Source organism: Pongo abelii, chromosome 1, assembly GCF_028885655.2.
Source record: "Pongo abelii isolate AG06213 chromosome 1, NHGRI_mPonAbe1-v2.0_pri, whole genome shotgun sequence".
In the NCBI taxonomy this organism is placed as follows: domain Eukaryota; kingdom Metazoa; phylum Chordata; class Mammalia; order Primates; family Hominidae; genus Pongo; species Pongo abelii.
Genome location: NC_071985.2, coordinates 163,092,707 through 163,118,886, shown reverse-complemented (window position 1 = coordinate 163,118,886; position 26,180 = coordinate 163,092,707). Strand labels below are relative to the sequence as shown.

General features: G+C 34.2%; 1 protein-coding gene across 13 annotated transcripts in view; it reads left to right on the top strand.

Annotated features, from left to right (window-relative positions):
- The window catches only part of LRRC7 (leucine rich repeat containing 7), a 1,078,250-nt gene that overhangs the window by 946,276 nt on the left and 105,794 nt on the right, over positions 1 to 26,180 (top strand). For all 13 annotated transcript variants that reach the window (XR_008514343.2, XM_063711876.1, XM_054533117.2 and 10 more), the window contains 5 exons: positions 2,244 to 2,316; positions 17,118 to 17,247; positions 18,284 to 18,399; positions 21,778 to 21,847; positions 24,047 to 24,146. Coding sequence is in view for 12 of the 13 variants with exons in the window: in XM_063711876.1 (XP_063567946.1) it covers positions 2,244 to 2,316; positions 17,118 to 17,247; positions 18,284 to 18,399; positions 21,778 to 21,847; positions 24,047 to 24,146 (489 nt within the window). In the remaining variant the exon portion in view is untranslated. The remainder of the gene's footprint in view (positions 1 to 2,243; positions 2,317 to 17,117; positions 17,248 to 18,283; positions 18,400 to 21,777; positions 21,848 to 24,046; positions 24,147 to 26,180) is intronic.

Sequence of the window (26,180 nt, the reverse complement as noted above, 5' to 3'; positions counted from 1 at the left end):
CAACTTAATTTGGTAGAAATTAAGAAAGAAATCTCTCCAGTATTTCTTAGTTGGGAGTATAGGATGAAGAGATGGAGACTTGGAGAAGGGCACAGGTAGAGAGAAGGAATAGGATAAAATACCTTTGATTACTCTAGAGAAAAGAGTCTAAGCACATATGATATAGAAATGCAATAAAGATGTTATCTGCCAGAGGAAGACATGAGCAACAAGGGTGAGGCTTGCAGCCTAATTTCATCCCAGGGGCAATCATAATTCTACAGAAGCTCCAGACTCTGTCCGAAGAGTATCCTCTTGGATGGAATATGAGTGTTGGCAAAATAGCCACATCACAAATGAGTGAGGTTCCTTTAAACCCACAGACTTGGAGCTGGGCAGGAACTAAATTGCTTCAACCTTTAAAAATATTGAAAAAGATGCACTTAACAAAAGTTTCTTGTGAGAGACACTACTCCAATCTTCAGGAGAATCCGTCACATCAGCATTTAGCCTTAGGCCCCAACCTGCCTCAAGGTTTTCTCTCCATTACTTCAGAGCTGGAGACTATGATCCTCTGAAAGTACTTTGCACCCTGACTTTGTGATGTTTTCTCAGTCATCTGTAACCCACTCTCAAGCTTCTTGTGACCCGATTGAGTGATGTTGAGACCATCAACCCACCTCCAGCTCCACTGGCAGGCAGGGCACTCGTCTGATCCAGGCTACCAAGTCACAAAAAACTTAGCTATAATTCATACTTTCCTGTTTTCTTTCCACAACTCAAAAACAAGCTCAGGTGCTCTTTTATATTTCCAAGGCTGATATTTTAACATATGCTCTGGAAAAGCTAAAATGATTCAATCACCTTTTGAACATAGATGGATATGGCAGTGGATGTTCAAACTTCAATGATAAATTGCCACAGTGTGAACTGTCCCTTTCCCAGGTGATGTTGTTTTCAAGCTGAGGTATTCAGCTCCCAGGTACTTGCTCATAATAGTCTGATAGTGATAACATTTCTCTCTACTGCAGTAGAGATTCTGAGTGCTTCTGAAGAATGCGTAACAGAGCATACTGAAATGTGAAGTGCAGCCACAGCTTTATTTCAGACTTTTTGTGACTTACTCTATGCCTTTAAGGAACCCTCAAAATATTTGAGAAATATGGGCATGATCTATAGCCAGTTTCTCAAAACATGTTCACAAAACACTAGTTCAACAACATACTACGCACCACACACACACACACACACAGACACACACATGAATTCCATAATAAATCTGGAGAGTCACATTAGTATATTAAAAGCTCCTAGACAAACTATTAAAGAAAGCTATTTAATTTTGTTTAATTTGGCATCTCTCAAAACATATGTGATCATGAAACTTACTATGTCAATTAGAAAATTTTTTTTTTGCAGAATGCAGCAATCTGTAGTGTACATGTGTAGTTCCAATGTAAAACAAAATTTGTTAAGTGTTAATGCTTTGCCCTTGGATTTGGACTATTTAAGCCATATCAATATTGTAGGTTATTTTATGGTTGGATAAGGAAGTTGATTATGCCAAATGCAGCTGTTCTTCAATTACTGTGTGGCTATTGCTCATTAAAACCCTGGGAAGAGAGCAAGCCGTTAAGGGTATGGAGGCCATAAATCAGATAATGAAAGATAAATAGTTGTTACTTAAATTCTTGGCCAGTTCTAAGTTTTTGTGCTTATTGCTGATCCAAGGCAGGATTTATGGTGCCAAAAAGAATATGAGGTCATACGTTGTAAATTTCCAAGAACATAATTATAACCGCTGCATTGCAATACTTCAGTATTCATTTTCGTTGATTATTGGACTTAATTCAGATTTGTTTTCAATTTGTATCCCAACAGGGATGTTAGTTATTACTGCTTAGGAGTTAATTAAATATTAAATCACAGCTGGCTTGAAAAATTTCAACTGGTCCATTTGCTGAAGAATACAAAAGGGAAATGCAGTAGTATTAGTGTCAACTGGGGTGTATGTGGAGCTGTATGTTTTGTTTATTTCTCTGCATTTATATTCCTGAACTGTCATTGATGTACACAATTTTTTTGCAACTAGAAGGTCAAAATTAGACTACACACAAACGTCAGTTTTATGAGTGTGTATTAGCAGAGTGTGGCCAATTAGCATGCCAAGCATTCAACACAGGTGATTCATGTAATTTCTTTTATATCACATTTCCTGTCATAATCTGCTCTTATGTATTAATCAACCTTCTTTTCTGTTTTAGGACTTTTGAAAAAACTAACAACTCTAAAAGTAGATGACAATCAACTTACAATGCTACCCAATACAATTGGAAAGTAAGTGCCAACTTTTCATACCAGTCAGCCTCTCAAAAGCCAAAAACTAAAGGATATATTGAGTTTTCTACTTCAAAACATTTTCTACTAAAGATACTAATAATCCTGTTCATCTGTCAGCTTATTTTAAGCCATATTTTATTTATATATATTTGTGTATATCTTAATTTAATTTTATATCTAAACATTGCATTTGACATCCAACTTTATGATATCATGAGAAATGTTTACCCATGAATCTTTCACAAGCAAAATGATTACCCAGACCTTCAATTATACTCTTGCTGATATTTTTCAGATATTATTAGTTTGATGTTTTTGACTGAGTAGCAGCTCTGAATTCACTTGACTATTTCTTGCAAAATTAAACCAATTTTTATAAGGCTCTGCAATATGTATATGTTACCATTACACTATTAGTAACATTTAATATTTATAGAATCAATGTATTTATAGAAGCTAAGGAGAAAAGCATCTGCTTTAGCTAGCATTTTTTAAAACTTCAAGATGAAAGTCTAACATTGCCTTTTAAAGATAAAATATACTCCATTTATTTGATAACAATTTATTTCTAATTTTATATTGTCATTAACATTTGGTTTACAATTCTTTAAGAACTATATATATTATCAATGTTCCATTGAAGTGCTTTTGTTTACAATCTGTGTAAAGTGAGAAATCAATAGAGGCTGTCTTCATTCTGAAATTCTGTAAGGGCATTTTATTGAGATCTTGCCCTACATCTTAGTGTGAAGAATCATACAATTTCTTAATGTAACAAATTTGGTATTCTCAAGAGGGGAAAGCCTCATTTTTTTAAATAGCTTTATTAAGTATAATTGACATATGAAAAACTGCACATATTTAAAGTCTACAATTTGATAAGCTTTGACATAGCTAAGAAGCCTTGAAACTATCACCACTGCAATGAAGACAGCGAAAATGTCTGTTACCTCTACCCCGATCCTTCTCCCCATCACTCCCTCATCACCCGCCAAGTCAGCATATAGCCCCTCATCTAGAAAGCTTCACTTTTATAGAGTGGAACAACTTGCTAAAATTCAAACTCAGATATTCAGACTTTGAAGAGTAGTAAAAGTCTCAGCCATTTTTTTTTATTTTAATGCCCTCACTATACAGTGTGTTTCTCTGTACAGTTACTTGTATTTTCTCCAGTATAGAGCAGAGAGAACTTAACTTTAGGGGTACACAAAAGTAATTATCTTTATCAGCCCGATGCTTTTTAAAAGCAGGCACTAAGATAGGCACTAGTCTTTCTTCTTTGGGTCAATACTCAGGGGAAACTGAATTCAACTTCTTTTTTTTTTTTTTTTTCTTGTATTATCATTATTATTATTATCATTATTATTATTATTATACTTTAGGTTTTATGGTACATGTGCGCAATGTGCAGGTAAGTTACATATGTATACATGTGCCATGCTGGTGCGCTGCACCCACCAACTCGTCATCTAGCATTAGGTATATCTCCCAATGCTATCCCTCCCCCCTCCCCCCACCCCACAACAGTCCCCAGAGTGTGATGTTCCCCTTCCTGTGTCCATGTGTTCTCATTGTTCAATTCCCACCTATGAGTGAGAATATGCGGTGTTTGGTTTTTTGTTCTTGCGATAGTTTACTGAGAATGATGATTTCCAATTTCATCCATGTCCCTACAAAGGACATGAACTCATCCTTTTTTATGGCTGCATAGTACTTAACGTCATGATTGGTATTTGCCTCTTATGTTCATATTTCTTATAAAACTACCCTGGCTCTTTGAAGACAAGTTAAAAAGCATCAGTAGCCTAAAAATAGACAAAGAAAGGTAGCTTTTTCAGTAGGAAGTAGAACCCTGACTTTGCTCATCTGGAGAACTAGCTTTGGTGGTAATTTTTGGCCAGAATTTTGGCCTCTTGACCTCCCAGGTGAGGACCTCCCAGCTTTTTCTGGAGTCTGGTATCAGCCCGTGACCAACACTGGATACATGTGTGCCTTGAGCTCCCGTCACATCCCAGAGTGAGTTCCTGCCTCTGACCTTCACCAGCAGTACCTCATGCCAGACTTTGCCTCAGGAACAGGCAACTTGAAGCTCTAACTCTGTCTCCTCCCCAGCAGCCAAGTGGGGCTTGCAGCCTGGCTCTGTACACACAGCCTAAACTACAGTCAGTCTTAGTTTTTATGTTACCATCAGAATTTAGTCATGTCTTTTGAAATCTTCCTGGTAGTTGAATTGTAAATGTTGAGAAAACTGAGCTGTTTTAATAGTGACTTGGTATAAGCTTTTATACTACTGTATTCAAAAGGAACAGATTTGGAAACATCAGTTGGCTGTCAGCAGCTTTCACTTGCTTGGACAAAAGGCTTATTCCAGAAAAGCAGGGTGAGTGACTGAGAATTCGAGCATCTATGAACACTGAGAAGGCAGAATAGGGAAGCTTCTTATTGAAGCTGCTCATTCTCATTAAATTTTCAGATGCCACAAAGCCAGAAAAAAATACTTATATTCGGTGACAGAAGCAGTATTTCAAAAGAGCTGGACAGAGTGGGTGCTTTGTTGAAAGACCCGATAGAACTTAATAGAGATTCTTAGGGAAGTAGGGAGAAATCAGTGCTTCAATTGGCCATCATCAATATAGCCAATATAATAATGGAACTGTCCAGAAAACCACTGAAGCATTAGCTGGGTAGACGGAAGTATCCACTCAAAATTAATAGGTACTAATAGTTCAGGTGTTCTCTGACACTTCTGATTCTGTCAGTTCTGGACATCATCTATATGAATTGACAAGAGGGCAACCAGCATGAGAGATGTGGAACTGTGATTTATAGGAGAAAAAGCAGAAGAAATTTGGGATGTACATCTTCCAGAAATTTTTTTTTGAAATCATCTGAAGTAGGGATGTAACTACTTGAGAAATAGAGTATCTAAAAGTGTGGGACCATAGGCCCAGGTCTTCTTCTGTAAAGCTCCTGTTCCACTTCCAGACTTATTGGTACACTGTGCTCTTCCTTACTGTAGGCCCGGGGAGCCCAGAAAGCTGCTGCTGCCACCCACTCTAGTTCTGGACTCTTTCTTCAATAATGGCTTCAGAGTAGGGGAGTACTTTCAATTCCCACCCTACTTGCCTTTGAGGACACAAATGTCTAGGGATCTTTGCTATAGGGCTTTCCTACTAATTACTGGGGAAACATTGCCAGAATATAACAAAAAAAATTCATGCTACGAAGTTCAGAAATTTTATTATAAAATGTATAAACAGCCTATACAGGCCTGATGATAGTGATAATACGGTCATGCCAATAGTTGACCACATATACAACTGTGCTCCCATAAGATTATAATACTGTATTTTTACTGTACCTTTTCTATGTTTAGATACACAAATAGATGCCATTGTGTTACAATTGCTTACAGTATTCAGTAAATCACATGCTGTATAGTTTTGTAGCCTAAAAACAATAGGCTATATCATATAACGTAGGTGTGTAATAGATTATACCATCTAGGTTTGTGTACATACATCTATAATGGTCACACAGTGATGAAATTACCTAATGATATGTTTATCAGAATTCATCCCAGTCATTAAGTGACGCATGACTGTAATCACATCTGCCATTCAGTAATCGTACCACTCTTCTTGTTCACTAGGCTTCAGCCACACTGGCCCTTCTCCTGTTCCTCCAATAAGCTGGGCTTTTCCCTGTCTCAGGGCTTTCTTATTTGCTGTTACCTCTACCTGAAATATTCTTTCCCCACTCTTCATAAGGCTGACTAATTCACATCCTCCAGGTCCATACTCTTAAACATCAGTGAGCATTCAGATTATCTGGGAATTTTGTTTAAAAGGCCAGTTCTGATCCAGTAGGTCTGGAACCTGAAGGGCCTGGGTTCTGCCCTTTTCATAAGCTCCTAGGTGATGTTAAAAATGCTGCAGATTCATGGGAAACATTGTTAATAACAAGGCTATAGATTTAGATTTAAATATATCTTCCACAGTGAGGCCTTCCCTAAATGACCTTCCACCAATATAATCACCAGCAAATTTCCTGTCCGTGTTCTGGCTGTTTCTTTCATGATACTTTTCACAACTTATAATTTTTATTTTATGTCATCTCTTTATTTTATTCTGTCTCATAATGTTTATACCTCACATCAATTAACATCATTTTTGTTTCCCAGCTCCAGAACTGTATACTTTCTGAAAATTATCAACACTAGATCCTAACCTACTTTTGTTTTTGATTCCATTATAGTTGTTGTATAGTAATCAGAACAACTATATAGAAATCAAAATCAGTGTTCTTTAGTAAGAGGATGAGAATATCAAATATTAATGATGTTTGTAATGAGTATGGCTTCATATTTAGAACTGTCATGCACCTACTTTCCTACTGAATGCCTTGATTCAGAGTTAAAATACAAAATAAGAAATAGAGAAATTATGCAAGTGAATATGGATGCTAGGTTATTCACATACTTCGTTTTATTCTCATTTTAGTTTTAATGGATAATTTATCTTAAAAGTATTAAAAAGTTTTATCAAAAATGAAAGTTTCATAAATGGCCAAATGATTTATGTTTTTAATGAAACATTCTATCTGTAACTTGGGGCAATGAAAGCCTAGAAATGTGAAGACCAGACGCAGTGACCAAAAATATTCTTATTCTGCACACGGAATATTTCAATATTTCAAACTTATCTTAAAAACTCCTGGAAGAATTCATTTTTCACAGTTAAAATGGATTCCATGACATTTGTGCCAAATGACTTGTAAAATTAGTTATTTTATTGTTGCTGAACCTTACTATGTGCCTGGGAGTTTCAGCAGCTCTAAGAGTTGAATATCAAATAATAATGAGCGCCTTTTTTTGTACTCACAGTGTTCCAGAGCTCATGTTTGGTGCTTTCTTTAGCAGGTATTATCTTATTTACTTAAAGGCCTCATTAGCATTATTTGATATGTATTATGTCCTTATCAACAGATACAGAAACAGAGGCAGAGAGAAGTCACCAGACTTCAATGTCAAGCTGTTAACTGAACTATATGTGATGCGTCTTTATATATGTGATAGTTGAGTCACCCATTTTGTAAATAACTTCATATTTGGTCATTCAGTGGGTCCCATAAGTCTAGCTGCAAAGGAGATACCACAGACTGAGCCTTATCTCCTTAGTTTTGTAGTCTTGGGTAAAAGCAATGAAAACTTAGAAATCTGAATGGTTGTTTTTAAAAGCTATTCCTTCATAGAGTGTGGTCAAACAGAAAGACTGCTGGACTAGGAATCAAAAAATCTAAGTGTCTATGCAAAGCTAGATAAATCCCTTCTTCTCTATGGGCATCAGAATCCTGAAGGGTAATACATGTGGCTTTGAGATGTGAAGTGACTTGCCAAAGGTCATTAATAGCTATGACATAAAAGCAAGCTTCATGGACAAATAATTTTGGAGGACTCTGTATACAAGTTAAAGAAACACTGCTAACTTATCATTTCTTTTTCCAGATGTAATATCAGTCTCATGTTTATCTTTTGTATCATCATTTAACTTTTTGCTTATTTTGCCATGTCTTCTCAACTAGAATATAGGCTCCTTGAGGGCTGGATCATGTCTTGAACATTTCTCATTTCCTTCATTGTGCCAAGACAGTATGGCCCAGAGGATTGTTTGCAAGCCTTGGAACTAGACTTTGGTTTTGATCCTGGCTCCTCCACCCATTCACTAACTGACCATGGGCAAGTCATTTCATGTCTCAGAGCCACATTTTTCTCATCTGTAAAATGGAAATAATAATAATTGTCAGAAATTGTTGTGGCACTTAGAACTAGATAGCCTTCAATAAATTATTACAGTCATTATTTTATTAATAGTAAAATCCAAAAAGACATTTATTTACTGATCATTGCTTATGTTCATCTATATGAGGTTTGGTGATATAACATGAATGAAATATCTGGTTCTAAAAAAGAAAAATATAAGTATTTGCAAATGTAGTAATAGTACAATGTCTTAGTCTGCTCGGGCTAACATAACAAAATATCATGGATGAGGTGGCATAAACAATAGATGTTTACTTCTCACAGTTGTGGAAGCTGGGGAGTCCAAGTCCAAGGCACCAGCAAGGTAGGTTTTATTCTGAGCCCTCTTCTCTTGGCTCGTAGGCGACCACCATGTTGCTGTGAGTTTACATGACCTCCTCTTTGCATAGATTGGTTGTCAGAGGGAAGAACAAACCCTGGTTTCCCTTCTTGTAAAGGCATTAATCCCATCATGAGGGCCCCACCCTTATGACTTTATCCAACTCTGAATTACCTCCCTAAGGCCCCATCTCCAAATACCATCACATTGGGGATTAACACTTCAACATATGAATTTTGGAGGGAAACATTCCGTCCATAACATATATCTTTTAAACTTACAACATCTACTCTTAGGAGATGAGGTGTTTGAAATTGTTTCCATGCTTTGGGACAGAGTCCTGAAGAATAAACTGTTTTGAATCATAGCAGTTGGTTTTCAAGTCAAAGAACTTAGAGCAATTTAAAAAAGAAAAGAAAAAAAATAATGCATTTGCCAGAGTAATAAAGGCATCTTCACATCTGCACACACAAAGTTATTGAGAAAAGTACAAAGAAATGATCAAATGGAATTTCACTGATGATTGTATAAGATTTCAGTTAAAGCACAAAACCACTAATGATATCCATTTAAGACTCATTCTCCTTCACTGCCTACTTCCTCCTCCACTTCCTTCCCCAGCATTTCAGAATTGTGACTGTTTATGTCCTGTGGGCAAATATTAATTGCAGTACTTACTCCTGCATGCATGAAATGTTTCCATATTTTTCATTAGTTAAGAAATCTTTCAGTCTCCCAACTTGGAACATATAGTATCTTTTAAAAAAAAATAGTCTTTGCTAATGAATGAAGCTATTCTCTACTCATCGGTTGCAGATCTGTTCACTAAAAAATACTTTAAACAATATTTCACATTTAAGTGATATTTTTCTCCAATAATCTACTGTAATTTTTTCACAAATTTTATTTTCAAGCAGTCTAATCAACTTTCTAAATAGTGAAAAGGAAAGCAAAGGTTTCTAGTTGTTTTAGATAGATGGGAAAATTGTGTTCAAATGAAAAGTTTATTATCTGTATGATAATGATAGCTGCTTAAAATCACTCAACATTTCAGAGGTAAAATCTAGATGATTATATTTCTAATGAATGTGTTTTCATCATGCTTTCACTGAATTCAGCATAGGCTGTGAGATTTGGTACTAAAATGGGGTGTGTTTTATTTGGAAAACAGTATAGAAAAGAATTAGTCTGACTAAAGTTTGCAAATTTCCTACCATTATTTAGATGCAGCCCAAGCAACTTATCTAATGTTAAAAAGAAAATTAAGAATGGAACCTAAAACTTGATTCCTAACCTAAATTAAATGAAATTGATTGTAGAATCTCTGAAAATGAGTATAATAGCAAAAGTTACTTAACATTTACTATGTGCCTGTTCTAAGTGTTTTACATGTATTAATTTCTTTATGTGTGTTTAGGCCTTATGACACGTGGTTAAGTACTGCTGTCACCCACTTTTGCTCAGTGATGAAACTGAGGTACACAGTAATTAAGTAACTAGTAATTATTAGGGTCTAGACTCCAATCCCAGCTGCCTGGCTGCAGTTGGGTGTCTACTTTGGGTTATACTGGCATTTTTAGACAGTGAATATTTAAGCATCTCACCTTTGCCAAACAAATCTCTCTCTCTCTCCCCGCCCCGCTCTCTCTCTCTGTCTCTCTCCCTCTTCCTCCTTCCCTTCCTCCCTGCCTCTACCACCCTCCCTCTCTCTCTCTCCTATATTCCTCTCTACTTCTCTACTAAATCTTTGTTAATACAATAACAGTTCTTCAGAGTCGTCTGAAATTTACCTCCCCCACATATTACTAAACAATTTTACATTTTGTGGAATAGAAGGCAGTTTTATTTTATAAAACAACTGATCTTAACAAGGGAATATCGCAGGACAACTTTTACATGTTTCAGAAATAGATTGTTCAAAATTTGGTTTTTTTTCAGGGTACTCTACCTCCTAACAGGCCACTTGAATGGGATGTGATATCTATTCCATTTAGCATTCAGGGGTTTTGCATATATTTAATCTTCATTGAAACTCTATATGTTAGATGTTATCAACCAGTTTTATAGGTGAGAAAACAGGGGTTAATAGTAGATAAAGGTCACTCAGCTATTAAGTATCAACACTAGAATTGGAGCCCACGCCTGTCTGAATATTTTCCACTGAATTACATTACTTCTGTTAAGAATTAAAAGTGAATTAAGAAGGTGAAGCCCAAAGCCAATTATTTTTATATTTATTATCATCTACATTGATCATAGATTAATTATTTCTAATTAACCAATGATGTTAAAGTGAATTATAAATTATCTATGTAGTATAGTCACAATCTTTCTTCCCTATTAGCTAGGTAATTGAGGGTTAATGATACAGTAACATTTTCCTATCCAAGAGCAACTCATGAACATAAAACTAAAGTAGAGAAAACTGTACAGAATATTTTTAGAAACTGAAGTCAATACTGCGGATTTCAAACATTATTACTCCCAGTAGCATCATTCATTCTGAAGCATACATGACCTAAACACAACTATTGTAATATTTATATGTAGTTTAGCATTTATTGATATGTCTGTTATATGTGTTTAAATGATACTCTTGATAGATTTGGAAAGGTTTTATTTAAATCCTTGCAACTTATTGTGTGGCCCCTGCACTGGCAGCATCTCATCATCTAGGAGCTGGTTATGAATGCAGGACCTGGGCCTCTCCCCAAACCACTGAATCATAATCTGCATTTTATTAAGTTCTCCTTGTGACTGGCATGCACACTGAAGTTTGGGAAACGCTGCTTTAAAGTACTTCACACATTCTTTGCAACTTATTTTTACTTTCCACAATTATAAAAATAAAGCATCTGAAGAAATAAAGGTAATCTTTGGTCTATTTTTTTACTTCATTACAAATGTCAGTGGCAATCTGATTAAATGTGATAACTGTTTTAATACAGGATTTTGTATTAAAACATCTTAAATGATTTTTAACAAAATAGCCACCAATAAGGTCAGCTGGAATTGTAGGTTATGAGTTTGAATCTTTGGAATTTTAGAGATCATTGAGGAATATGTGTTTTGCATCTGGAAGATCTTTGTTGCAACCCAAAGATGTAAAATACTTTCAGGCTCTAAATTATTAATTCCTTATTGCCCATGGTGCAGTCAAAATGTCTTTTTAATACAGGAAGTCCTTGCTCTGCAGAGTAATGCGGGACTGTATAGAAATCACTAAGCAATTGTGGGCGCCTGTATTCCCAGCTACTTGGGAGGCTGAGGAAGGAGAATCACTTGAACCCGGGAGGCAGAGGCTACAGTGAGCCGAGATCGCAACACTGCACTCCAGCCTGGGTGACAGAGCAAGACTCAGTCTCAAAAAAAAAAAAGAAATCACCAACATGTGTTTTTCCTACTGAATTATCAACACTCAACACAGACTAGTTTTGATCGCTGATGTGTATGGGATTTCCCACAGCAAGCAATTCTCCAGTTCTCTGTGGATACCAGCTGGGTGCCCTACAATTTAACTCAATTTCAACACATCTACCTGAAGTTAGAATCAGATCCCACAGGTTCAGGGCTCAGTCCCGCAAAACTATTCCCCCTCTTCAGATGCCAATCACAAGTCCAGGCCTCCTGTACTTCTGGCTGACCATCTATAAATTGGGGCTTCCTATCACTCCCTCTTGAGGCTTAATCACTTGCTAGAATGGCTCACAAAAATCAGGAAAACACATTAACCAGTTTATTATAAAGAATATTACAAAGGATACAAATGAGCAGCCACATGAACAGGTACAAAAGGAAAGGTGTGTGAGAAGGGATGAGGAGCTTCCATGTCCTTGCTGGGTGTGCCACCTACCCAGCATTTCTGTGTGTTTGGCAACATGGAAGCTCTCCAAGCCTTGACCTTTTGGGTTTTTGTGGAGTCTTCATTATATTGGCCTGATGGATCACATCATTGTCCATTGCTGATCAACTCAACCTTCAGCCTCTCTCCCCTCCCCAGAGGTCAGGGGGTGAGACTGAAAGTTCCAGCCCTCTAATCGGTTCCCTTGGCAACCAGCCCCCATTCTGAGGCTATCCCAGAGCCCTTAGCCGTAAGTCATTTCATTAGCATTCAGAAAGACACTTATCACTTTGGCAATTCCAAGGGTTTTAGGAGTTCTGTGCCAAGAACTGGATGAAGGTCAAATGTGTATTTCTTATTATAAATCACAATATTTCACAGGGATCGTAAAAATGACCATGCAATCTGAAACTGTGCAAAACAGTCTTAATAATCAATGGGAAACATGATTGTTCTTACAAAAGGTCTTTAAAACCTTTTGTCCAAGCATTAAATACTGTTAATGTAGGTTACAAATGTATAGGAAAAATGAAAAAAATAGTAAAACTAATAGTTTTTTTTATACTGTAATATTAAACATTAGAAACACTGAGAATTAAGGCTTATTTTAATTTAAAAAACATATCAAGGTTAGTTTGAACAATGCTTGCCTTCTTTTCATGATATGTTGTTAAACAGTGTGAACATCTTTTCTTTGCATTAGTGAATTGTCATGTTCCTTTTAAGTTTAGATCCACTTCCAACATTTTATCTTTTGTTCTTTCAGTGTCATGAGATATCTTTAAAAGTTCCTTTAATGTGAGGTTTATTGCCAGCAACTTCCTCTGGGACATCTTCATTCTTTTCATCACACTTTCCTCATTTATGTGTATAAGTTTGCCTTCACTAAGTCCTCTGGAAGCTTATCTAGAGTCTTCCTAGTAGTAGCAGTGTCAGCATTCCCATGGGCAACTATTTCTTCTATGATTTCATTTATGTTAGATTCAAATTTATTTGTACAATGTGCTTGTATTAGTCAGGGTTCTCTTAGGGGAATAGAACTAATAGGAGATATATATATATATATATGTGAGCTTATTAAGTATTAACTTACATGATCACAAGGTCCCACAATAGGCTGTCAGCAAGCTGAGGGGCAAGGAAGCCACTCCTAGTCCCAAAACTGAAGAACCTGGAGTCCAATGTTTGAGGACAGGAAGCATCCAGCACAGGAGAAAGATGTAGGCTGGGGGACTAGGCCCATCTCGCCTTTTCACATTTTTCTGCCTGCTTTACATTCACTGGAAGCTGATTAGATTGTTCCCACCAGATTAAGGGTGGATCTGCCTTCTCCAGCCCACTGACTCAAATGTTAATCTCTTTTGGCAACACCTACACAGACACACCCAGGATTAATGCTTTGTAACCCTCAATCCAATCAAGTCACATTCAGTATTAACCATGACAGTGCTAAAAGTTTATTCTATGCTGTATGCATATTACTTATTGTTACTTTCTGCTATGATGCTTGAATGTTTTAAATTGTATGTTTCACGTCATATTTCATCTAGAACACAGGTAAAGAAACTGCATGATCACCAGTTGTAGCATGAATAGCCTACTCAAAAGTCTGTTTAAGATAATACACTTTAAAAGTTGAAATAACTCCTTGGTCTATAGGCTGGATTAATGACGTTTTCCTTGGTATATAAAGCAAATTTTCACATTTTAATTTCAATCTCCAATTAGGGTGACCAAGAGCATTATCCAATAGTTGCAGTGCTTTAATGGTTAAATTATTTGATCTGTAGTATCTGTCTACTGCTGAGAGACAGAAAGGCAACACATGTTTTGCTGTCTGTACGTGAGCCAAATAACAGATGGGCAATGACCGATCATTGACAGACTTTGAAGAAGTGATATGACCGGTCACTGATCACAATGTACATCTGTTATTCACATTGTGATATGTGGACTGAAGAAACTGAGATGCAGTTACTCAGTTAAAATACCAAGGTAACTGAAATTTGAGCCAGTTTGTTTGGAGACTGGTGTTGTTGAATGAAACATGACAACTGAAATGTTCACACATTGGAATTGTGCAAGGTGACAACCACCTTACCAAGACCAACACTAACACATACATGTTTTTATTAAAAAAAAGAAAAAAGAGAGAAACCTTAATTATATTATTTTCATTAAATACCTTCTTTAACTTCTGCCTCTGAACATAAATCTGTAATTTTTATTTTAAAAAATTCCTAGTATTTATGACTTCTTGCTGAGTACACGACCCCAAGCTATTGATAGAGACCTCTTTTATGCAATTCTAAAAAATTTATTGAGTGCATTATATATGTAAGACCCAGGGCTAGACTTTCTTTTTTCTTCTTTTTTTTTTTCTTTTTTGAGAAACAAACTCTGTTACTAGATCCCTCACATATATGGATTCCTGCCCCCGCAAACACACATACACAGAGTAACACAGTTGTGTACACTTGGCATCTCAGCAATATAACCATCCCTGCAAACGAGGGGCCTCAAAGGATGTTGAAACAAATTTAACTGGTTTACTGATAATAAGAGGAAAAATGTACTGAACATGTATTTTATGACAGGTACTGTGCTAAGTTCTTAATAACATTTCATTTTAGAGCAACTGCATGAGGCAGGCGTTATTAGTATCCTCATTGTAAATATAAAGAATCTCCGGCTTAGAGAGAATTTCTATGATTTGTCAATATAAAAGGAAAAATTTTTACTTAAGCAATACTTTCCTGAGAGCTGTTACTCAAAATTGAATGCTGTGTTTCACCACAACTCATTCTAACCAGCTGAATCTGTTAAGGTGATGAAGTTTGAATGACCCTGGTCAGAGTCAGACTGATCCTAATTGCATTAGATTTTTTCGTGACCCATGGGCAGTGGTACTTGATTTGCATAGCTGCACACAGACTTGTGCACTCATCCCACCCTCTCTATAATGCAAATTTTCAACCCTTAGTGAGTATAATCATCATGACCCACTATCACCAGACCCCCTTTTGTCACTGATTTTTCCCCTCAGAGTGCTACTCAGTGAATTTCTTCCCTGATATATTCCCTTGCCTATCAGATAAATAAAATCTGCCTTGTTTTTTGAGTTGTGTTGGTCTGTATTTAATTTATTGATACCCAAGATAATACAGTTAGTAAGTTACAAAGCTGGGACACAAATCCATTCTAACTGACTTCAACCCATATGCTTAATTTCTGTGTTCAATTGTTAAATAAATAATGGAAGCAAATTGCATTCAAGCTAACTAGTTTTAACATAAAAAAGGATGCTGACCAGGCACAGTGGTTCACGCCTGTAATCCCAGCACTTTGGGAGGCGGAGGAGGGTGGATTACTTGAGGTCAGGAGTTTGAGACCAGCCTGGCCAACATGGCAAAACCCCGTCTCGACTAAAAATACAAAAATTAGCCGGGCGTGGTGGCAGGAGCCTATATCCCAGCTACTTGGGTGGCTGAGACAGGAGCATCGCTTGAACCCAGGAAGTGGAGGTTGCAATGAGCTGAGTGTGTGCCACTGCACTCCAGCCTGGATGACAGAGCAAGACTACGTCTCAACAAAAGAAAAGAATGCTAATTCTACAACCTTACTCCGCCTAACTCAAATTCATTTTTCCCTTTACATTGGTAGAATCTTCACCCCTGGGGGTTCCTTCCTATTATAATAATAGCAATACAATAGGAATAGTAAGAACAGTTTAATAATAATTTCAACAATACCAACACCAACTGCAATGTATCTGGTGCTTACTCTGTGCCAGGCCCTTTTTTCCCAGCTATTTCAAACCAGGCATTGAAGTGTCTTGTTGCCTTGTCATAACTTCAGTGTACATCTATACAATTCCTTTCTGTAGATCTGGAGTAAAGCCAGCTAAGTATGGACTGGTAGGGATTGTGACAAACTGGAGGCAAACTGAAGAATTATGCCCACTTGAAGCCAGCAGCTATTAATCCATTTCCATTACTTGTCATGGAAGAATACAGACCCCGTATTGACAGAGCTTTCTCTGTTTCAAGAGGCATCAAAAATCTGGATCATTATGTAAAATTTTAAATACTTAAATAATTTAACACTTTCTAAAATATCACTATATAAATCAAACAAAACACATCTGCAGGCTGAAATGAGCCCTGTCCGTAGCACCTGCTAAGAGGCAGGATAATACAGTGACTCTCTACTGTCTGCATTTAATTCCCAGAGTTGTTATTTTGTGTGGCCTTGAAGAAGTTAGCCCCTTTAAGCCTCAATTTTCTTATCTGTAAAATGGGCTTTAAAATATTACATATCTTAAATAGTTTTTATGAGGAAGAGAATTGGTGTTTTTTTTTTCTTTAATCTCTAAAATACTTAGTAAAATACCTAACATTTTATCAATGTTTTGTTTTTATTGTTTCTCCCAACTCAATCATCCCCTGGACCTGCCCTCTCCACCCTTCTCCTTATCCCATGACAGTTATATTCACTCATTCCAAGGATACACATTCTGAACATCTGGCTACAAAGAACACCTAAGTTGTAAACAAATGAAAAATTATTTTGTCGTTTTCAATGGCTGTTAAATAACAGGTAAATTTAGAAAGGGAAAAAGTAAACTATACTTATTTTACCAAGTTAAACCATTTATTTGATAGTATTAAATCATTTGAACTGGTAAATTAATTTATATATTATGTTGTCACCACATGAATAACTTTTATTTTGGTGAATTTTGGATATGTGGCTTTTTCAAAACGTTTTGCTATCTAAACTTTTAAAATGTCTAACTAATGTATTTAACTTTTCAGTTTATCTTTATTAGAAGAATTTGACTGTAGCTGTAATGAACTGGAGTCACTACCTTCTACTATTGGCTACCTTCATAGTCTTCGGACATTAGCAGTTGATGAGAATTTCCTTCCAGAATTACCCAGAGAAGTGAGAAATAAACTTGTTTTCTATTTATTAACTTTTAATTAATCTGTTTTGGAATAAAATCTTAACAGGGAGAATAGCAATGTAGATTCATGAGTTGAGCTGTGAATACATATAGGAATTATCTACATATATATTTGCTAATTATTCTATTTTAAATGACAAGTTCTTTTATTTGACCCAGAAAATGCATTTGACTTAAATCTCGCATGCAAATAAAAGTAAGAAAATATAAGTTAATTAATGCTAGGAAATATCATTTAAAGTCACTTAATTTATATCTTTTGGTTTTCAGAATAGTTATAAATAATATTTTGGAGTAATTACATTCTTATTTCTGTAGCAAACTTTTTAAATGTACATGTGCTTTTTAAGGTATCATGTTGCATTATAATATTATTTTAACTTCTGGATCCACCAAGAGATTCTGTTAATTTTTACATCTAAGTGGGGTTTTAGTTACTAATATCAAAAAAGTATAAAGTATTTTTTTAATTTACTTTGTGCTCAAGTTTGCTATATGTGAAGTACATTTTCAATTGAGCATTTTCTACTAAACACTCTTATAATGATGCAACAATAAACAATATATAATTATTTTAGAGCCAAAATATATTATTAAAAATGACAAAAAACACTTTAATGTGAAGCAAAACTAACTTCGCCTAGGAAATGTCAACAATATTGTATTTTTGATTGTGTGCGATCTTCTGTTACAAAGATATATTAGTACTCACTTTGACAGACAAAATTATATGATATATGAAAACAATAATGTTAGCAAGTATTTTAAGCATAAAATTATAAAGAAAATTCTTCATTTTTAATATGTAAAAGAAAATTTGGTATAAATTCCCTTAATATCTAAAATAATATATATAATATACATATATTTTAAAGAGCTACATTATAAAAACAAAACAATGCACATGTTAAAAGAAAGTTAAAAATAGGAAAATCTATTAAATTGTTTTAAAAATTAATATAAAAATAGTACTGTGCTCTGATTTTTTTACCTATTTTCTTTCGTTACCTACAGATTGGAAGTTGTAAGAATGTAACAGTCATGTCTCTACGCTCCAATAAATTAGAATTTCTTCCTGAGGAGATTGGACAGATGCAGAAACTAAGAGTCCTAAATTTGAGTGACAACAGGTATTTTTGCAACATTTCACAATCACATATTAGTTATTTGCTGAAAGCAAATTATACTTTTTTTGCCTATAGTTTTGATAACATTTTTGCGTTTCGACGTATATGGAATGCAAATACTGATACTTTCTTTAAAATAGCAGAAGGTAAATTATTTTTTAAACCAAGTATTTCTAAATTTTGTTATTTGATTATATCAAAAGCATATGTAATGTACTAAAATTATATAAATATGAATCACACAAATTTATATACAAAAGACTTCCCATATGCAGAAAGCATAATAATATGAAGACATGGAAAATAACTATAATAAAAATATATAAAATATATTAATAAAAATGTGCATATCCATGTATGTATGTATGCACACATATGTGTTTTCATGTCTATATTTTGGTCTCCAACAAATTAACTGGGCAATGTGTATATTTTCAATTCCATCAAAGTGCTTGTAAGAATACTGACAATGAAATGGCTATTTAGTCATGTTTAGAGCAGGATGAACGAGGAAAGGATAGGTCCTTTACTTCTAATAATGGCATTATATTGATAGATGGGTAAAAAGAAAAAGTGCAAACCTCAATTCATCTTTGTTTCCACCTACTCTATAAAAGATAATTATCCTCAAATAGAAAAAGATAGAAACAAATATTGACTAGAGATAACTGCTAAGAAAATAAAATAATCACAGAATATAATGCATGAGCTCTATGTTGTCAATAAGTTTCCACTAGGCAGTTGATAATACAAGGAACTGAGAGAACTTGCAATGAAATGATCAAAGATTAGCTTTTATGGAATCATAAGAATAATCAGATTTTGGAAGTTGCAGGATAAGCATTGGAATTCTCCTTTGTTTCTTAGTTTAAGGAAAAATGTGAACTTCAAAACTTCATTTACTAGTTAATAATATTCCCACATAAGGGAATAAAACATTTTATTAAAAAGTTTGGAATGTTATTTATAGTATCAGGTGGCAAGGAAGCACAAAAGCTTTATGCATCAAGAGCAAGTCATGTCAAACCAACCTTGCTTCCTCTTCTTACTGTGTTACTAGCCTGGAAAATGAGGAAAATACATTGAAAGTTGTTTCTGACTTTTGGCAAGACATTTTTTAAAATCTCTAATTATATTGTTCTAAATAAGATTAGGAAATTCTTGGTATTATGAGTGAAAATAATTCATTCAAAATATGCAAAGTATACTTAGCAAATATTATCAATGATCCATAATTAGAAGTTCTATTAATACTTTGAAGATACTTACTCGACAACTGTAGCAGACTTGAGTTCACCTACAATGAGCCAGACACACTGCCAGGTGCTAGGGCGAAATTTATGAATAATACATAGAGGAGCTCACAATATCGGAAGTTTAAAATAACTTCATCAGGACAGAAATATAAGCTTAAGTTATGTCCTAGTACAGTTGCTGGAACATACTATGGAGCCAAATTAATATTTTTAAATTAATGAATCAATCAGTAAATCAAGCAGAGGTAAAAATCAATATTCAGCTAAGGTTAGGCCAAAGTTAAATATTACCACCGGAGAAGGAACTGTTTGGAGAAAAGATTAAATAAATGTCATCCGAAAGTAATGATTATTATAATTTCATATTTAAAATGTACTAGATTTTTAAAGTTTGACATTATAGTTAGGAACAATGATTCTTCTGCCTTGTCAGCTGCAAGATTGCTCCTGTGGTCAATGTATTGCACATTCATGTTACCAAATAGGAGCTCACTTGCAATAGAGGTCACTGGAAAAGGAAAGAAAATCAAGGGTACCTTGCCCTTTTATAGCAGTTTCTTCATATTCTACATTTATGACTGGATTGATGATGATATCATGGATGTTGTTTACATGATTCTGGATAGTTTTGCACTCATGTAATTTCAATGCAGCAGAATTGACATTGTGCTTTTAATATACCCCATATGTTGTGAAAAACTCTCCCAATAAGATCTTACTTCACAATTTCTGGCTTAAGTGAATTGAAATAACTTTTAGTTAGGAATAACTTTTAGGGGTAATTTGGCTTAAAGTTATAAATGTTACTGTAACAATTATATAAAAAAGAATTGGGATATAATTTAATATCAGTTATTCTTTATATTCTTGTTTATATTTTATAAATATTTATTAGCTCAGAAAGGTTATTATATTTTTTCTAAAGTTATCTATATAATACAGTTTTAATATTTATGTTGCCTTTCAATCTCTTTTCATATTTATTAGATTTTAAGAAGTGTTTAACTGCTTTTGCTCATAAAATTAACTATAAAATTAATTTTTAATTACTATGATTGCCCACTTCCATTAGCAAAATAAATTTATTTGTCTATTGGCTGACAGAATTCTAATACATTAAAGACAAGGAAATTTTCATTCTATATTATATCTAAAATGTTTATCTGTATTCAAAAGTGAATGTCCAGAAGTTAGTAATAAGTCTCATTGGCATGCCTTGTTTGTACTACTCACTTTGCTAACTAGCTTTGATGGTAACCCACGTGATCACAATGTGTTGATCATGCATAATTTGAAGGATATCAGATAGTGTGAAGTACTTTGGCCCTCCAGAGGCTGAAGCCAAAGCTAAATATATAATTTTGATTGAATACCAAGGCTAATATCAAGTTATACATCTTAGAAATGCTAATTTTTTAAAGATTACCCCTTTGAATATCTACTACACATTGCATGAAGGTCAAAAGAACATACTTGCTGAAGGTCAACATAATATTGGGAGCTATACCTGCCTTTAAGTAGTAAAACAAGCATGACCCTTTGCCCTCATGGAGCCTACAGTTTAGTTTTCAAGGGAGAGCAAAGAGTAAGCAAATTATCACAAAAATAAATGTATAATTTAAAACTGCAATATGTTCCATGAAGGAAAATACAAGGTGCTTTGAAACCAGATTGAGGGAAGTAATTTAAATGAGGAGTCAAGAAAAGCCTCTTTGAGAAGATGGCATTTAAGCTAAGAATGAATAGATATGTGGGATTCAGTAAAGTGAAGTAAGGGAGAGAGTACTCCAGAGAAAAGAGCAGGCTGATAGAGCCAGTTGTCCTGACGGGACTGAGTCAGGAAAAGAGTTGCAGATAAACTTCTGGAGGGATTTTTAGGGGCCAGACCTTTTAAGCTCTAACCATACATGTTAAACATTTTTTATTTTTATTCAGATATAATGGGAAGTATTTGAAGGGTGGTAAATAGGATATTTTCATTTTTTTAAATATTGTTCAGGCTGCTCAATGGAAAAGTGATTCGAGAAAATAATGAAACCAACAAGTTAGAGTATTTTAAATAATTCTTAGAAATGAACTTTTATCCATCTTTACCCATGCTATTAGACTTTTTGTGTTTTTGCAGATTGAAGAATTTACCATTCTCATTTACCAAACTTAAAGAGCTTGCAGCTTTGTGGCTTTCTGACAATCAGGTAAAAGGTTTTATTGCCTGATTTGTTTATTAAGATGAACTATAATTGAAAGTTTGAATTACTAATTTATTCCCAATAGATACCTTTGACAGCAACTACAAAATGTAGATTGTTTTTATCCCCAGAAAGAGAGATTTTTGTAAAGATAGCAATTCAAACATTGCTGAAGTCAAAAAACAGTGCTGTAAGCGCCACCCTCCTTAAATACTTCTATTTAACATCTACTTCATTCTCTGAGATCTAATACACAAAATAATCATTTTTATAGCTTTTTAACCTCTAGGTGGTACACGTATGTCCTTAGAGGATGTACTTTAATTATATCTCTGAAGGTAAAGAATAAGAAATTGTTACCACAATCCCCACAACAGGGAATTATTATCCTCTATGTTCCTTTTTCTTCTTATCCTTTTAATTATAATCAACTTAATTCAAAAGCTTCATTAATGAAATTTGAAATATCAGGCTGGGCGCGGTGGCTCATGCTGTAATCCCAACACTTTGGGAGGCCAAGGCACACAGATCACTTGAGGTCAGCAGTTCAAGACCAGCCTGACCAATGTGGTGAAACCCTGTCTCTACTAAAAATACCAAATTAGCCCCACAAGGTGGTGCGCGCCTGTAATCCCAGCTACTCGGGAGGCTGAGGCAGGAGAATCGCTTGAACCTGGGGGCACAGGTTGCAGTGAGCCTAGATCACTCCAGCCTGGGTGACACAGCGAGACTCTGTCTCCAAAAAAAAAAAAAAAAAAAAAAGGAATTTGCAATATCTTTTTGGCAACTATTAGTATTTTCTGTAAAATTGTTTTGATATTATTTTTTATCCTCTTGAAAACAGATTTTAATTGAATCAGTAATATTGCATTAGTAAATAATTTTATTAACTGGAAAATAACAAGAAACCATTGAAGATATCTGATTTGCCTACAGAAGAACTAATGATAGACAATTTTTATATAGTTTATTAGTCCTCTTTTTTCTTGTGATCCTTAAATTTTGAAACACCTATCCTCAAATATGAATGGCTAAATGAAAACAATTCATCTTGAATTTAGCTCATCATTATTTTCTGAGCATAAAAGTAGCATTACTGGTACGTGAATTGTTCATACTTACAGTCATTGGGCACTTGTGGAAAATTTAAAATAACCTTTACAAATTATAAAATCTAAATATAAGAATATTGTTTGTGTTCCTACAGTAATTACAGCATTTGCTTCCATCTACTGAGTCAAAAATTAGTAATTCAAATTCAAATCTTATCAATAAACTATAGATTTTTCAAGGCATCAATATATCATCATAAATAATTTCTGGAATCAATGTGAACTATGCTAATGTAATAGTATATTCCACAATATTGCTTTATGGAAAAAAAATATGATTTATTATTCTTGTGGGAGAATGAACAGAGCAGTGACTGCATCATTTAACTTTTATTTAGAACAGTAATGTAATGTGGTTATGACTCAGTTTCATGAGACAAACTGATATCAAAAATCCCCTTTGTGTTTCACTCCTATTAATGTCATTAAATAAGCAGATTTTTAGTATATCAGATAATATCATTTCCAATATATTTCTGACATGGAATATCAGAGTTCTAGAATATCCCTTCAAAATGAATATTTCTGAAATCAAATTAATAACAGAGAATGAAATATACACAGAGGTCAATATATTATGATATATCAGGTACAAGTACAGTTGCTTATCTATAAAGTGGACCCTGTCTTTGGCTATAAAAATATCTCATATAAATAAATGAATGCTGTTTTAACCTAATTAAATTCATAGATGATCTTGCATAGCATAAATTTGATAGCAAATTCCATTTGTCTTTCTAGGGCAATAATCCATGAAAATGAATAGGCATATAGAACCGTACCAAAAGCTTACTTAGTTGAAACAATTTAACACATTTTGAACTCTTCAGGATTAAATCTGACATTGCCCAGTTGAATAAGTTTTGATACGTTTTGTAAAAGGACATACTAAAGAAGAAAACTTTATTATGAAAATCTTAGAATATGAAAATATTCCTCAGTAATAGTATTATTTCATGTTGTAATTTCTTATTTTATTTCCTTTTTTTCCACTTTTTTCCCCCCAATGTTTATTTATCTGAGTGAGACCAGACTATTGACTGTTATATATTTGCAATTGTATTCATCTAATTTGTATGTTCTTTGCTTCTAGTCCAAAGCCCTTATCCCTTTACAAACAGAAGCCCATCCAGAAACAAAGCAAAGAGTATTGACTAACTACATGTTTCCCCAGCAGCCTCGTGGTGATGAAGGTAAATTGTCAGTAGAAATTTCTTCTCTACTTATAATGATTATGGATAGAAATGACTAATTTTATTCGGATCTCTGGCCAGGAGTATTGGCACATGGACAAGCTTATAAACATAATTACATGACACACAAATATCATTTGGGGATATACTTTAAACATAAGTCCTATTTTCTACTCTATTTTAGATAGGCTTCCAAAACAAAACTCTTAATCTTTATATCTTACATAAAAATAATGTTGATTTTTAGGAGCAACTATTTCTCTTTATGGATTGCAAGACACATGACTAGTAAAGCAAATCTTGTAACCAGCTCATTGAAATGAGCTAAGAGCAGTCAGATCCTAAGGAAGTTTCAATGAACTGGTTTAGTTGCTGTGTTCATTTGTTGCATGAACACAATTTAAACATCTAGTCCAGTGATCTCTGGACTCAAATTATTTCATGGTCTAAGTCAACCATAAATAGATACTTGCAAATAAGACCATTCTTTCTTTTCAAGTTGAGTTTCCCTAACCAATATCCCTAAATCTTTTTTCAATAATTAAATCTTCTCTTCTATGATCACATTATTCATTTAAAAAGGTTAAAAGAGCTTTGTCCTTTGCTATTTCAGACTTAGCATAGGCTCCTTAGCCCAAGCCAACACGAGCTGATATGCACATTTTCTACAGTTATAGAGTAACAATAATTCTTGGAAGAGTAAACTTATTTTAATCCAGCCATGGATTAAATCTACCTAATCCATGTGAATGAGGTCAACTTGTGAAAGAAACCATTTGTTTATGTATTTCTTATTTCCAGGGATAATTATAATAAATGACTTTAGTCTTTGACCTCCAAATGTAAGTGAATCATTTTGGAATATTTTAGGATATTTTTCTTTAAATTTTGTCTTTAAAATTTTGTCTTTGTTTTTCTTTAAATTTTAAAAATGAGGATATTTTTCTTTAAATTTCTTTAAATTGAATTTCTTTAAATTTCCTACAGAAGTAGGAAAAGATTGTTTGAATATGCATTTTTATAAGTCAATAAACTTAACCTTTTGAATTGATAAAAGAAAAGCCACCATGTTTACATATTTTATAAGAGACATCTTACATAAGGATTATGTTATATTCATGCTGCTTTACTTATGTTTTCATTTTAATAGCTCTACATTATCAAAATATTTAACTTCAAAAGAATATAGGGAAAAAATGAAAAGTATCTCATATTCACTGGTCATTTCTGAGATATGATCTCACAGATTGAATCCCTAATTTGTCCCAAGGTACATTCAGTTAGGTAAGGTGTAGTGTTAAGGAATTAGCCTAGCTGAGTTTGCTTTTGTTTTTGTTTTTTTCCTTGAGGAAAGAAAGGTTGGTAATTGAAAAGTTTCCTTGAACTTAAATTAAGTCATCCTTTGGTTTTCCAGGCAGGAGTGTAATAAATGAGTTTTCAGAATCCCTTGTAACAAAGAAAGACATATATGATAAAGGACCTCCTTTGGAAAAGAATTTAGCCTTAACTAAGTACTTTTATTGCATTTTCATGTGATATTTGCCATAATGTTGCAAAGAAGATATTATCATTAGTCAACATTTTATGTAAAAAAATGATTTATACGCCATTTCCCTGTTAATTTGACATATTTAAGCTAACTGAAACAGAGTAAATTTTCCACGTTCTCTGCCATAAAAACAAGCTCCCCTCATTGACCCCACAATAAAAGGAAAAGGTTGCAATCTTAGATACCTTATTACAAAGTCAATGTTATGTGGTAACTTTTATAAAAGGAATTTGTATAGAGTTTAGCAGTTACAAATAAGGATTCTATTTAGACAGGAACAGAATCCTGCACTAGCCACTGAGAAGTCTCTTAACACTTTGAGCAAGTCCCTTAAAACTCATTAGTAAAGTAAGGATGAGATTAGTAGTACCATTGTGTTGTTGTAAGGATGGGAAAAGATAACGCTTTAAAATGCTTGGTCTAACTCTCTATATTATTATTATTGTCCTATGGGGACCCCATTTCCTACACTAGAAAATTTCCCA